Below are 15,662 nucleotides of genomic sequence, written 5' to 3'. Positions count from 1 at the left end.
TGGATCATCAGCTCTGCACCCACTCCTTTTTAACTGCAGAATCATTCACGCAATGATTTTTTTCTTTTTCTTTTTTTTTTTTTTGCAAATTACAAGTTGAACCTTTAAGGTTTTTTTCTAAATGATTTGAACAAAAAAGGGTCAAAACTATATACAAAGCTGTGTGCATTTATTTAGATTTTGCAACATGTTTTAAAAAGCCAAATTTTTCCCCAGTCATGTCAAGAGTTTGGGATTAATGGGATTCAAGTCAGAAGAGAGAGAAATAAAAAAAACACTGATAACATATCAAAATCATCACAACACATAAAGACAGCTGACAGACTCCTGAAACCTGTGTCAGAGAATGACTAAATATTTGTTGGGGAACGCTCAGGTTCATGAACCAGAGGAGTAGATTTGAAAATAATGATCAAATGTGGCATACATTGAGACAGACGGACCAATACAGGCAAAATATTTCCATGCCTGCTAGCCAGATGCTATATCCAGTACCTTGTAGTTATTTGAAGAGACAGCTCACCGGGATGGATGTCCAGTTTATGGACTTGAGTATGGATAAGAATTTGGTTCACACATTTTTTTTATGACTTTACATTAAATGGTCTTTTGCACACTAAGATATCAACTTAAATATTTTATTTTACAAGGTAGGTTTATGCTCTGAGGAAGTTCAAATTTAAAGTGAGGTTTTACAATATTGATTGTCACGTTACACATGGAGAAACATAAACTCTATAGTTCTTTCTTCAAGTTAGTACAGTTCAGATCTTTCTTTTGCGCATTTTCTTAGTGTCTGCAGCCTCGAAACAAAGACTAGCTGAAAATGTTATTTTAAAGTCTTGTTGATCTTATTTGAAGTATGTTTAAAAAATTGTTATACAGATGTAAGAATAAACCTTGGACAAGACTATGTTTTATTTTGCAAGCAAAGTTTGGCATGAAATTTAGTCAGTTTCTCATTTTATCAATTTTATTTGCTGATTGGAAAGCTCAGATATCTATCATTACATACTGCTTCATTCTTATTTGGATTATTGCTGAGTAACCTCAGGAGTTTCCTAATTCATTTATTATCTGTTGCTGAAAGAGTTTTGTGCATACTCCCTGTGGAGCACTACATAAATAACTGTCACTCAAAGATTATTTAAAAATTGTGATACCGAGAAGCAGCTCAGCAGATCTTTTAATCATCTACATCAGTCGTAATTCAATTGGACAGACTGCAATAAATCATACAGTTTATTGCTTCTGCATTACACTTGTAGAGGCTGCTTTCGTCACCTTTATGTATGCAAAAGCCAGCTTGGAATTTTAATAGACAGCTGCAACATCTATCACAAAATGCAAAAAATATTTGCGGGAAAATACCACATCAGCATGCAACAGCTGGAGATAATGTTTTGTTCTTCATACACGGAACAGACAGAAACCACTTTTGAATAGATAGGTTTTAAATTTAGATTTAACAAACAAAAAAATATGCCTATGTAGTTCAAATAAAACAAATATGGATTAATTGTTCAATTGTTCACGATGGTTATGAGACATGTGATTACTATTGTACAAGATTACAACATTTCTAAATTAAAGTTGCTAGTTAGTCCTTTCTGAAAACACAGTCAAACTCAGTTTAGATAGAATCTTCCCAAATAAAAAAAGAATATATTAGGGTTAGTTATTTTTGCTATAAATCATGTAGCAATCTATACCTAAAATCTGAACTCTGCAAAGCAAGCTTCTGTGTCCACATGAAGACATCATTCAAGGTAGCCAAATAGAGACTTTTTTGCTATTTGCTAATAAGTCAGATATTGTTTAGTGTTCTGTGTAACTGCAGCGGTTACTCAGAAAGGTTTGGTAACAATAAAACGCTTAAAAGTCATTTGTGAGGAATACGAGCTGACAGCATTGGCTCAAATGTTTTGCCAAAGATCTGCAGTTTTAGCCCCAAAATTATATGCACTGGTCAGTAGGTTCCATTAAGATGAATTTCAAGTGATGTTTCCTCCAGAACTGCTGTATCACCCATTTGTTGAAAATGATCACAAAGCAAATGTGCAACAAGCCCAGTCCTACTTGACAAACACCAAGAAATATTTCCTAAATGTTAAACAGGTCTTACATTAATTACTCCCATGAATGCCATTTTTGCCCAAACTCTGTCTTATTATTAAATAATGAACTTTGACCCTAATTAATGCCAGTGAGGCCTTAATTGTTATAAATGTTTTTCAGTGTGACCAAAAAAAAAAATACTTTTTCATAGCACGGTGCATTCCTCTGCAGTACACTGTGTTCCAAGATCATTATTCCTTTCAACACCAGTGGAAGAAAAACATTGTCATAATAAAACAGATTGACGATTTCGCGAATAACTAAAATAGTACGACTTTTAGCCTGCATGCATTGTCACTGCATGGGAAAATCATGAAACAATATAAGGTGAGATAAGCAGAATACAAAATGTACCTGTTTTACAAGAGGCTATTATGCACTTAGACCATCCATTCATCCATTATCTAGCATGCTTATCTTTGCAGGGTTGCAAGGTCAATGGCCAGCGGTCAACGAACAAGAGGTGTGGTACATCCTGAAGGGGTTGCCAGTCCATTGCAGACACACAAGCCATTCAGGTGTGAAAAGAAAGTTGATCTCAGTTCTGAAGGCAATATTTCCGTTTTTATCCTTTGCCTTAATGTTGTCATCTACAGTAGTATAAATTTTATTGGCATAATGGCTGCTGGCTTCAAAGTCTGCTGCAAGCATATAAGAGCTAACCCAGTGTAACTCATAGGTTTCAAATCGGTGGTGTAACTCAAAATGTACTCACTCTCCACAAGGTTTACTTATTGGAAATACTTTTTGAAAGTTACTGAACAACAATTTCAAGACTGTGCATTAAAGTATCACTGGCACTGATATCTAATCCCCAACACAATGCAATTAAATTGTCTTTTGCTTTAAATTGCAGTTATATTAATATATTTTGTCCCCAAATGGAAGAGGAATGATTGCAAACTCAGTTTGTTTTAATTTGTTGCATATGTAAGGATTAATTCTACCTGTAAGACACATAATACACCAAATTTGGAGATTATTCACATCACGTCATGGTGAAAATGCTCGTGTGACCATGAAAGTCCTTCAATGCCTTCCAATTGCTAGTGGCTAGTAAATATTAGCTGTGCAGCACAAATAATCTATTCATTTACAAAACTAGAGTTCAAACAACAACATTTAAGCCAGAGTAGGTGCCCTGAACCTGACCCCGGATGGTCAGGATGTCTGCTTAAAGGTATTTCCCATGGTGTACTGTGGGAATGAGGCCTTTCTGACTGGAGAGGGTTTAGCCTGAGGCTTCAGGGTAGGCTTATTTAGCCTGGACATAGTGAAACATTCCGGAAAATTTAACGGTATTAGTATTTCAAAGGCTGACTGCAGCTTATGTTATGTATCTGAAAGGGAAAAGCTGTTTGTAAGGCAAAAATAATCAGACTATACATTCCAAAGGTAAACAGCAAGATTAGGAAATGTGTAGTTTTTAATATTTCAAGAGAACCTAAATTTGCCAATGTACAGAGTAAAAAAAAAGTTTGTCTTTAAGGAAATATTTCTAATTTTTTGTGTTGTTTTGGTAAAATAAAAGAGCATTTCTCAAATTAATTAGAAAAAACTCTGTTGCATGGAAACAATATTATTTGTGAATGTAGAATAAAATTACACAAAATTAGTTCAGGATTAAAATACTTTCCTGCCTCAACATTACAAGATAAACAGGTGATAGGTGGAAATCCCAGCCACAGTTTATTTTTTGCAGCATATCTTTTGCAAGCTTTTCTACAAATACCTGCCTGCATTGTTTTATTATTGGCCTATAGCACATATATAGATAATGTTGAGGCTAATATCTGCTTTTACTTAATTTAATAGTAAAATAATTACATACAATTAAATTAGGCTATTGAGTTTGAGAGCTAAAGTACTTTTCAGCGCTTTTGACATGAAACAATTTACTACTTGCAATGTGACCACAAGCTCATCTGAAGTTTTATCAGTATGTTTTATGTATTTTTCTTCTTAGTATTATTCTGTGGTTCCAACTAATGACTAACAGCTGCAAATTGTAGGGAAAAAATACAATATTTAGGAATGTTTTTAATCTTCAAACACATGCACATTATGTAAATGTACATCCCTTAGATCACGAGTGAAATATTCCTGTTTCTAATAACTGCAGAGTATTTTCTATTATAGTTATCTACAGTATATTATTATTGATACTATTATTGCATAGTATCAAAAAAGACAGCAATCATTAATCTTGTTTTTATATATTGTTTTTAATATCTGATGCTGCTGTTACACCTGAATATTCTATTTTTGGGACAATACATAAAGACAGTTTATAATCTAGTCACAAAAAAGAAATGCTAAATGTATTTGTACATGTTTTTGCAAATGGATATTCTCACAAGATGTGGCAAAATAATAGGACATCTTTAGCTACAGTTGTTGTACACTTCTTTTTCCCACTGAGTAAGGAAGGTCAATATAAACCCATGCGAATGTTTTTCCTGTGTGCACATATGAGAGCAAAAATAACGCTTTCGAATAGACTGTCAAAAAAAAGAAATAAATTCTTTATTACAAGATGAGATGCAGGAAAACAATAACAAATAATATTGCAGCAATGTGCACGAGATAAAATTGTTAAAATAACAATTATCTTACAAGACAGTAAGATAATTCATGTACCTTTAACTCACAATCTGTTCCAACAATGAAAACTGTTCAATTGGCTAGATTAGTGGAATCTCCAAATCATGCTCATTGATCATTATTCAATTAGCATTATCCCGGTATATGTGGTATTGTATTGGTAAGTATGAATACAGCAATCTGAAATGTACATACAAGTTATGCATACACATTATACGTACATGCTATACATAGTTTGCAAAATAATAAAATAACTGCTTGTGGAAATTCTTGGGGATTAAACTGGATTCTTTTGTAGACATGGGGTTAATCCCAATGTCTTTAGTTTTAAAGAATGCAACATTCACAAGTTCACTGTTATTTTTCTTTAAGGCTGATGCTCCTTCCAATTAACTATAGAAAATTTCTGTAGTAGTATTGGTGTTGCATTTCATATCCTGTCCAAAGTTATAGACAATCTAAACACCCATAAGGCTTAACATGTGTCTGTTAGTATTTTGGTCCACTTTTGCTGCTGAAAATACATCGATCCATCGAAGGATGAACTCCACAAGAATGCTGAAGGTGCACTGTGGTATCTAGTACCAACACGTTTTAGTAGATCCTTTAAGTCTTGTGAGATCCAAGGATGGGGCCGCTGTGATTTGGACTTATTTATCCAGCACATCCCAAACATCAGAATCAGAATCAGAATGATTTGTATTGGTTTTGCACAGAAGCACAACAAAATTCATTTCAGTACCACCCATTCAAAGAAGATCATAAACAGAACAACGACAAGGTAGACAGGTGCCTGAGCTCCTCAATTCAATCAACATGCTAGATTGAATTTAGATTGTCTGGTATTTTAAGGCCAAGTCCACACCTCAAACGTGTTGCCATCTCTAGTCCTGGTACAAGAAAATATATCTATGAGAATACATTGTTTCCACTGGTCAGCACGTATGCTATGACATATGTAATAAAACGCATTGTGTATTTGGACATTTTTGTGTCAAAAACACCATTAACTTCAACTATTTGAGTTAAAGTAGGCTGTGTCTGTTAGGTCTGAACACACGGGCCAACTTTCACTCCATGCCTGCATCAGTAGACCTTGGTTGACCATGACCCTACAGTTGTCCTTTCTTGGACTACTTTAAGAAACACTGACCACTAAAGACCAGAAACACCAAAGCTGCAGTTTTAGAGATGCTTTAAAAATCTGAACCATGTTCAATATCGTTAAATCCTTACACTTGCCCATTTTTTCACAATGTTTGAGGACAAACACTTTCACTTGCTGCAGTATAAATTATTGACATATTTTTCAAAGAATAATCAGTTTGGAAGGCATGATGCCAATGGACATTTCTATGTAATGTAGGACTGTCTTACATAAAAATCAGAGGCGGTATTATTCATAAATGAATGAATGAATGAATGAATGAATGAATGAATGAATGAATGAATGAATGAATGAATGAATGAAGTGCTTCGGGGTCCTCTGGACTTGTTAAAACACTGTACAAATGCAGGCCATTTACCATTTACCACATATGACCATTTTCTATACCAGCTCACCACGTCAGAGTTTAAGAAATGCTAGATTAGTATCTTATGGTTATATTTGAGTCACAATTGAGTACAGTTCATGCAGTTCTACACTACCTGTTCATGTCAATCTTTATTGCCCAAATTACTAACAACTACATCCAAGGAATGTCATCTTTGAATGCAAAACTCTTCTAAACTTGCAGGAGGTGGACTACAGCAGCCGAAGACCACATCAGAAACCACTCCGGTGAGAGAACGGAAACTGAAGTTACCATTCACGCATGCTTAACACTGAACAGTAACAAACTACAAAACTGTTATTGTTTTGTAGTGTCAGTAAGTAGCAATGTTCATACATCATTTAGATGATAGGGTCAGAGTTTGGATTAAATATCTGCAAAGTATGAGTGCATCCAGCCATCAGCAGTTCTGACCAGTGCAGGTGTCGTTATAGTGTGGGAAATATTTCTGGCACTGTTTGGGCTCTTTAGTACCAACTGTGCGAAATTTAAAAGCCACACCCTACCTGAGTCACAAATCTAAAATAATCTCAGGCTTGTTACTTGACGTAAGGTACATTTTGTGGAATCTTTGCAGCAAAGAATCAAAGCAGTTCTGAAGGGAAGCAAGGATACATTACAAGTAAGGTGTACTCATAAATTGGGCTGTCAGTGCCTTTCCTATCAATGATTAATAATCTGGAAAAGATTAAATTAAAACAGTACGTCCAGTACTTTTGTGCTCCAACTTCTAGCCTTTGTTTCCCTATTTTTATGGCAAGCCCTTACCCTATTATTTCCTGTTTCTACTTTCCTTGATTTCTTTGGACATTTCTTTGTGGCCTGTTCTGTGGAACAAGCAATCTCATATACTTTTATAAGCTTATATGTTGGTCTAGACAAAACACATTTAGAAAGTTACAGTTGACAGCAAATAAACCAAAACCAAAGAGTTGGTCTGGTTAAGCTTGACATAAGCAAGGTCACTTGCTATTGCGTTGATAGTGAAAACAATCCCTTGGGTTCTCCCAAAAAGGTAGCAAAAAGTAAGAATAGCCCCAAGAGGTCTGCATCAAATTTTCCTGATGACTTCTTGAAATCTGTTGGCCTGATGGAACTTGTTCCAAGAGGTTTGATGCCGAGGAATGTTGGCAGTGTGCAACTCCAAACTTCTTTTTCACAGTTTCTACCTGGGAGTCACTGAGCCAAACGGAGGTCAAAGGGAATCAGATTAAGGGGAGTGGAAAGATCCATTGACCTAGGAAGGAACAGCAGAAGATGGATGGTTGTTGTGGCATCATCCAAGGCAGGGGACTCTGTGGAGACTCCTGGATAGTTGAGTCTGATGTGGGCTTTAAAGAGAAAATGTCGGTATTATTAAAGGAACATTCCCTCAAATTAGTCTTGCGTTAACCAATAGTTTAGGCAAAAACATAGAAAACGGGGATATGGGTTTATGTGAAACAGTCACACACATTTATGCGTAACCATAGGCCTTAAACCAGTAATCATGCCACATTGTTTAGGAGAAACACTCCTCAGCAGAGATAAAATGGCTGGTTTAGTTTACCCAACAACAACAAAGACGGGAGGAATTTTTTAATATTAATTTTAGGCCTCTGCCAAGAGTGTAAGAGCTCTGTGGATTTAGGCCAATCATATGCTCAAGATGAGAAACCAAGACACCCAAACATAATAATGGTTTATTCTGGCAAAATGTCTAAATATTTATAAGCATACATGATAGCGTTTACCGATTTGAGAGGTACAGTTAAAGATAACACTGTGATCAATACCAGATACTGCCAGTCATGTGCTATGCAGGACATTTACTCATTTAAATAGTGAAGCTTTAAGCTCTTCTGCAATAAAATAAATGAGGACATTAAAAGATACAATTCCATACTAATCCTAAGCTTTGTGTCATGTTTCGATAAATTTAAGATGAATATTTTGCTTGAGATGCTTTATTTGTTTCAAACACTTCCAGTTAAAATAACAAATAAACAATTTTATGAATGGGACAAGCTAATTTTTATATTAATTTTGCAAGGGGAAAGCTTATGGAATCAAACTCTGTAGATGATAAAGGAAAAAGGAGGGCTGCTCAATTTAGGACTCCAGTTTGTTGGTGTAAGGCAGATATTCCATTTTTCCGAGCAAGATGGGAAGATGGGAAGAAATAGCTACTTCAAGAGATTGTCCAATTCAGGCAAAATTAGGGGATTAAAAAATTTTAAGAAATGATTTGAACAGATAATCAGTTGTTTAAATTACCATTGAAACTTTGATAAGACTTAACAAGAATGACTACTATGAAGCGGTAAGTATTTTGAGATGGCACGCTCATGATCTCGACTTCTTACAAAATAAATGTGATCCGACCTACAAAACTCGGGCAAAACCAGTTTTAACAGCACACTGCACTTTTTTTCGACAAAGAAATTTTGAAAGATCTTCAGTCAATAAAGTGTCAGTACCAATTAAGAAATTTAGATTTTTACATATATCTTCAAAACCAGCAAAACTGTATCCTGACAGCAAATATATAACGAATATTCCAGTGCTGACAATTTCTGTTGGAGCCCAGGGAGTAAAACATTTTTATTTGTTTTGGTCATGCCCACTGATCAATCATTTTGGACAAACATTCATTTAGATATGGAAGTAATCTATGGATTTGGTGCTAAAAAAAATGCACTCAAATTTAAAGTTGGATTTTTCTACATTGTTCAGTGTGTAATTTAAGATGTTTTTCTGCTTACCACTAATGACAATAATTATCGTGGTTCATATACAGCTTAGGCATCTGGTAGAACCACTTTAATACTTACTCTTAATTACCTTTAGTAATGCAAACATATTGTGGACAAAAATCTTGTGTAATAACGGATCAGGCTGAGACTCTGGCAAATGGCAAAGAGCAAAGCTTTATTTCGTCTGCAGACGTAGAACAAACACAGCAGCAAGCTGCTCTGAGTTTTGATTTGGAGCTGCAAGCCCTCACAATATATAGAACTCATGTTACACAATGTAGTCACTCCGGTTTCAGTTGAACAATATACAAGCCACGTAATCACACTGGAGGGTCAGTTAACTCCGTGGATGATAAATATCTTCTTGTTCAAATATGTGAGTTTCCAAAAAAAATCAGGTTTGCTAATGGAACAATGTTGCATAACAAGAACATTGTCAAACCAGAATATCCAGCAGGTGCATCAAACTCTCAAAACTCTGAGCTGGTGATTTTCCATAGCGAAACTTCTTAAGCCTCAGAACTTCTATCTAAACTATCTGTTCTTTCCTGTTAACAAATTCTGGTGCCTTGCTGTCGCTATCAGCCTGCTGCAATTGCTGCAATGAGAGGTCAACAAGAAACCGATGTATCTAACTGGTTCTGCAGAGACTCTCTAGCCTTCATACTATAACAGGTCGAACAAAACTAATGTGGTTAAATGAGTAAAAGAATTAAATAAAATTGTTAAGAGAAATAATAAACAATTTTTACTTCACAATATCAACTTTCAGAGTTTTGCGAGCTGGAGTCAGGCGTACCTCGACAGACAGAAGCGTTGACACCCAGGGTCTGCATCTGTCACAGCACAGATACATCGACTTTTCTGAGTTCGGCCACCTTCAGGCGCTGGTGCTGCAGCAGCATCACGTCTTCTTCTCTTTGGTCCTCTGTAGTTAGACATACCATAAGGCACAGTGCGCCTAAGATAAAGTGCAAACAAACACCTGGATTCAGCGGCGAAGGACTGAAGTTCAAAATGATGTGCTACGTTTAGTATAGAACAAGAGCCTCAAACTCATTTTCATTTTGAGACATATCGTGATCATCAGTGTTCTTAAAGGACTAGCTGTGGCAGAATGTATTGATAAAACTACAGATAAAATTTTTAAAATATCAATAAATCGATATCTCTGTACTCAATGAGTATGTCTGAAAATGAAATAACATTGAACGTCTTTTCACATTTATGTAATTTGGAATTATACAGATAAAAACTGCTAGATTTGATTGATAAAATAATATTTCGGCACACAACTATTATCTTGAATGTTCTATTTGTCAAGAGATAAATATTAAAAAATATATTAAAAATATATAAAAATATATAAATATATACAAAATTGCAGCCATACCAGAGAAGCAGGTGAAACAAAATCTGACATATGACTTCTATCAATCTACTTCAAAACAGTAATTCAAATAGTCTTTAACAGTATTGTCTGTTCAAGCCAATTCCTCCATCTGGATAGCAATTCTTGCGCTGCCAGAATGCCCTTTTTCTCTTTTGTCTCATCTGTTTTCAACCATCTGAGAATTATTTTATTTGAAAAAAAAAGAAGGCAAAAGTTATTGTGGTGTAAAGTCTCAAAGGACAAAAAACGAAACATTATCCATACTGCTCCACAAACAGACTTGGGTGAAGGAGGCTACAATTGTCATGTAAAGTGAAAAGATTCATTGAAAAATAAATCACTAAATAAATAAATAAAATAAATCACTTTCCCTCCTTTACTGTTCCCATCTTCCCATCTTGCTTTACTTGTTAGAATATGCCAAACTGCCTGTGTCTTACTGAATACCTGCAGTGTAACAGACATGTCTCCCATTGCTTCCACTTTGAAGTGCTCGCCTCCTCCTTTGTCTGCCAGTTTACATATGATTGCCTAAAAAGACTCTTCAGTGTGAAATGGCAGCTGTGCATCAGAGTTACGGTTTAATATAAAAACAAATGATTCTGCAAATCCTAGCACGAGCTGGTGAGGAGGGAATTGCTTTGAGGCAGCGTACCCTCTTTTGTTTCACGTTTGGGAGATAAGGAGTCTCCACTTCCATGTACAACAGCATTAAATTTGGAAATTATTTTTAGCCACGTGTAAGTATGACTAAAAAGTAGCCTCACTCGAGCCTTACTGAAGCTTTGTTTAATACACTGTCATGCCAATCCAACTACACATCTTGAACCTTATTCACCTTTTGTATTTTATTATAATTTAATAAACGAACAGAGAGTACTTCAGATTTATGAATTGAAAGTGGAATTCTTTTGAACAAATTAAGGTCTGAAAACAAGTGTTGATTTGTCCTCAGCCTCCTTTACTCTGATAAAAAATAAACCTCAACCAATTCGATTTCAGAATGTCCCTTCCAACTTTGTGTAAATTTCAGTATACGAGCAACTCATAAGTATCTTAAAGGTCCATGGTAAGTATGGAGGAGCTGCAGACATCCACAGTTAGGCAGGAGAATCTGTGAACAGGACAACTAATAATATTGTGTAAATGAAAAGGTGGCAATAAGAAAACCGTAAGAAGTCCTGCTTGATGTTCCATGTGTCATACATCATGTTAGAAGAATGTAATGCATTCAGAAGAGACTGAAAGTCAAGCTTTTGACCTTTATGTAAAATGCGGTGTGTGCAGAAAACAAACGCACCACATGTTCGCATGTCATTGAGAATATTTTTTTTCTAATATGTACTGCGAAATTAGCCATAGCTTAAAGGATAACGGATGGAGCTAAATGGGCAACAATGGAGAAATTACAAACTGCTTGGGGCAAAATTTGACCGTCCAGCAAAATAGCAGCTCTGAGCATACAGTTAGATCTACAACAAAATAGTTTAAATCAAGTGTATTCAGAATGGTGTAGTCATTGTAACATGAAAAAAAAAAGTTGAAAAGGCTATAAAACTTTTCACAAAACACTGGAAAATCATGTATCAGAAAGATTGACTTTCTCATCCTGGTTTGGTATTGTTTATTCAGAAATTTCCATACAAACCCCCCCCCCAACATATTCTCCCATATTTTTGTTGTTTTCCATTTCATTGCTTCATTCAGTATTTGAAGTATGTCTGTTTGTCCTGACATGCTTTGAAGTAATAAATTTAGTTGTTTATCTGAGACAGCCTGTAGCAATTTTGGCAGTAGAAGCCAGGAAGAAAAAAACACGGATGGTTGTTTGATTTCTTGCTTGAGATGTGGTATGAAGGTGTCAATGCTGGGTGTGTTGGAATTTATATTTTAACACCTTGATTGTAATCTGTGGTCTGACTGCCTTTATGCTTAGAGCAATTTTCCTCAGTTTGACATGGAGAAGAAAAAAAAAATGCTGCAGGAAGATACACTTGAGATATTTAAGTTTCCCGTAAACGGGTGCATGTGTCACCGCCCCTGTTTACGGCTTCTGTTTATCACTTTTAGTGATTGAAATATGACTGTTTTGTGGTAACAGAGGAAAATATCAACCACCAAAAACAACCATCATACTGTCTTTTTTCTGCCAATGTTTGTTGCTTTATCAAAAACAATAAAGCTGAAATAATTTTCAGTCTAAATTTAGCATGATTAGATAGCAATGTTTCATGCCACCATCAAGCCAAAGAACAACATTGGCAGTAACATTTTAAAATTAACTATGAAAAAAGGTATGAGCTGACTTAAATGTGCATCGCATTGGTATCTCTTAGCCTCTATAAGGTTAGGTCATCAGTGGCTACAGTGCTAACACATGATCATGCTTTCATCTAAAGCATTCCATTCTACCTGTGTTTTGGGTCATTGAAGGGATTCTTCCTCTACTTCCTCAAGTCCTTCTCTACCTCTAACAGGATTTCTTTGAGGTTTGCCCTGTATTTAGCTCCATCCATCTTCTCGTCAACTAAGACCAGCTTGCCTGTTCTTGATGAAGAACAGATCCCCACAGCGTGACGAAGTCATCACCATACTTCACAGTGAGTTATTGTTTTCATTTTGATGTGAAGGATTAGTTTTCCACCATACAAAGTTTGTAAAACACAGACAAGGCATTCTTGTCCCTTCACTTTACAATGCACTTCTTTGTGATATCAATTGCAGAAGAATTATGATTATTATTACCACAAGAGACCTATCTCAGTGCTTCAAACCTTTGATAGCTACACTGTTTTGTACTTTTTCCACATGGTTACCCTTGGTTTGTCTTTTCTAAATTTTCCATAAAGCACTTTGTGCCGCCTTCACTGTGCTCTGTAAATAAAGATTGAATGGCTGCAGTTTGACAAAATGTAAAAATATATATATATATGTTCAAAGACAATGAATACTTTTGCAAGGAGGTGTTCATCCAGAATTAAAGTCTTGCTTTAATACAAAAAAACCTGAAAGTTTTTGACCTTGCTGCAATGGAAATGGTGTTGGTTAATGATGATGTTCTTCCTATTGTTTTGTTCCAGATCTTCACAGTTTCAGAGTCAGAGTTTATTTTAACCTTATTCAATGTAATTATACCATTAAACGCATTGCTGTCTCTTCAATCGTATTGCGAGGCTTTTATTTTCTTAACATTAAGCTTTAGCAAAATTACCTTTGTTCTGGATCCTGCAAAGTCGAATTACAACAAAAAGACCGTGAACGTCATTAAAACTATTAGACCCGGTTGAAGCTCTGAGTACATACTAATCCAGTAGAAAAGGGTGTACGGTGCAAGCTCTACTAGATAATACTACAGGGATTTAGCTTGTGAATTGAAACTGGGGGAAGACGAGAAGTCTCTTTCGGGCTTGTTATCACTTGAACTAAAACTGCGTCGCCTTGGGGGAATATGACAGGGTGTGATTTGACAATAGCATATTCCCTAAACATAAATGATTTCTCTCTCTTAGTTGCATAAATCCACCGCAAGCCAATCGGCAGATCATTTCCTTCACTCTGTCCTCACTGACATATGGCAGGATCCTGTCTAGAGAGGCTTGTAGAAACTATGCCACACGTTCTACACTGTTATCCTGCGCCTTCACAAACGTATTCAAACATCTGGCGGTTTATCCATATTTTTTTGTGCTAAAATAACAGACTTTGATGTGTTTTATTGGATTTTATGTGATAGTTATTCACACAATGTGGTAGGTAACTCGTAGTTACCTACCACACACAGTTACCTACCACACAGTAGGTAACTGTGAGGAAAAGAATACATTTTAATTGTCTTTTTACAGAGAAAAACCTGGAGTATGCATATCTAATAAACTTTTTTGAATCTGATACACTCAAATCAGATCCATTGCACACGACTGCCTTTATAAGTCACGTAGCTGGTAAACGTAGTCCGTTTGTGTGTAAACTAACATCAGGGAGAGCAGCTGCCAAGAGGCACATGGTGACTCCGGAGGAGCTGTGTGTGGTGCTGCACAAGAGCCTGAACAAAGCTGTATAGATGTGAAACATGGTGGTGGGAGCATTATGCTGTGGGGATGCGTTAGCTCAGCACGGACAGGGGAAGCAGGTCAGAGTGGAAGGGAACGCAAACAGAGCTAAACAACACAGGGTCATGCTGTTACAGGTACAATGACTTGTAAAAGATACATTGTGAGCAGATCAGTTATTTTGAGAATCCTATCTTACTCAGGAGTGTTAATCCAGATGATGTCCAGGTGGCAGTAATAGACACACTCTTTGTCCGTGTAGGAATAACAGGTGCAGCGCTTTTGTCTGGACCTTGAGGTCTCAGACGGCTCTGAAGCCTCCGATCCCGTGGAGCCCATCACCTTGGAGTCCGGGACACTTCTGGGGTCGCTCTCGGATTTCACGTGGGACATCAAAACGCCTTTATTAAAAGGACGTGAAACAATATGTCAAATAAGTACACCCCCACCCCCCACCCCAAAAAATAAACCAAGGCGACTACTGTCTGAATATATTTTAAATAATATAAATATATATTAAAAAATACAAAATAAAAACTTACCTTGCAAAATTATCAGAACCAGTATTCGGAAAACCATCATACTTGTGTGAAAGAACAGCATTCTAGCTGCGTCAGACTCTCCAAAACTGAATCATAGTCAGATGAGAACGTATATCCATTAAGTTTGATGTAAAATCCTCGCAGCTCACATGGTCCAGACGGTCAGCAAGGCGGCTTTTTATGCTTTCCACTCTTTGAAATTAAGTCATAAATTTAATCCCAAGCAAGCGTATTAAAGTGGAATTAATATTTTCCCGTCTTAATATCAACTACAAACGTGCCTGTATCTCAATAAAACGACGTCCGCAAAGAGCGGGGCGATGATCCACAATGTCACTGCTCCTAAAAAGCCCAAATCAAAGGTGTGGGGCTTTGGAGAGGCAAAGGTCCACGCCCACACCTCTCCTAACACTCTTACGCAACAGGAGACTGCAGGGCACATGCGATGCTGAAGTCTCACAAGTTGTATAATATATATTTAGGCCTAATTTGATTAATTGATTCTCATTTACCATTAATAAAAATGCAGAAGACTTCTAATTAGAAGTCAGTGAAACGACAATTACGCGTATTTGGATCTTATTGGCAAGGCGAAAGAGAGGAAGAAAGAAAGAAAAAAAGAAAGAAAGAAAGAAAAAGGGCAATGTTGTGTCGGTGTTGAGGCT

The 15,662-nt window shown here is 36.3% G+C and overlaps 1 protein-coding gene across 2 annotated transcripts; it reads right to left on the bottom strand.

Moving 5' to 3' along the window:
• Window positions 1–4,334: 4,334 nt before the first annotated feature.
• Window positions 4,335–15,345, bottom strand: LOC102224085 (endothelin-3). 2 transcript variants are annotated; one of them, XM_023340930.1, is made up of 4 exons: window positions 14,998–15,345; window positions 14,655–14,856; window positions 9,813–9,941; window positions 4,335–7,609 (listed from the first exon to the last, which is right to left on the bottom strand). In XM_023340930.1, the coding sequence occupies exons 1-4, from the start codon at window positions 15,056–15,058 to the stop codon at window positions 7,555–7,557; spliced, it is 447 nt and encodes a 148-aa protein (XP_023196698.1). In that variant the 5' UTR covers window positions 15,059–15,345; the 3' UTR covers window positions 4,335–7,554. The 2 variants fall into 2 exon arrangements, with proteins under 2 accessions (XP_023196698.1, XP_014327953.1); XM_014472467.2 differs by having other exon boundaries at window positions 4,336–7,609; window positions 9,813–9,974.
• Between the last annotated feature and the right edge of the window lie 317 nt (window positions 15,346–15,662).

The sequence above is a fragment of the Xiphophorus maculatus genome, chromosome 1 (assembly GCF_002775205.1).
Source record: "Xiphophorus maculatus strain JP 163 A chromosome 1, X_maculatus-5.0-male, whole genome shotgun sequence".
Lineage (NCBI taxonomy): Eukaryota > Metazoa > Chordata > Actinopteri > Cyprinodontiformes > Poeciliidae > Xiphophorus > Xiphophorus maculatus.
This window is presented reverse-complemented; position numbering and strand designations above follow the sequence as displayed.

Bases quoted from the DNA above. Each gene is read 5' to 3' on its own strand.
- LOC102224085 (XM_014472467.2), bottom strand. From the start codon at position 15,058: ATGCTGTTCTTTCACACAAGTATGATGGTTTTCCGAATACTGGTTCTG. The intron at 14,857-14,997 runs GTAAGTTTTTAT...CTTTTAATAAAG, and splicing joins GGTTCTGATAATTTTGCAAG to GCGTTTTGATGTCCCACGTG. The intron at 7,610-9,812 runs GTACGCCTGACT...TTCTCTTTAAAG, and splicing joins CAACGCTTCTGTCTGTCGAG to CCCACATCAGACTCAACTAT.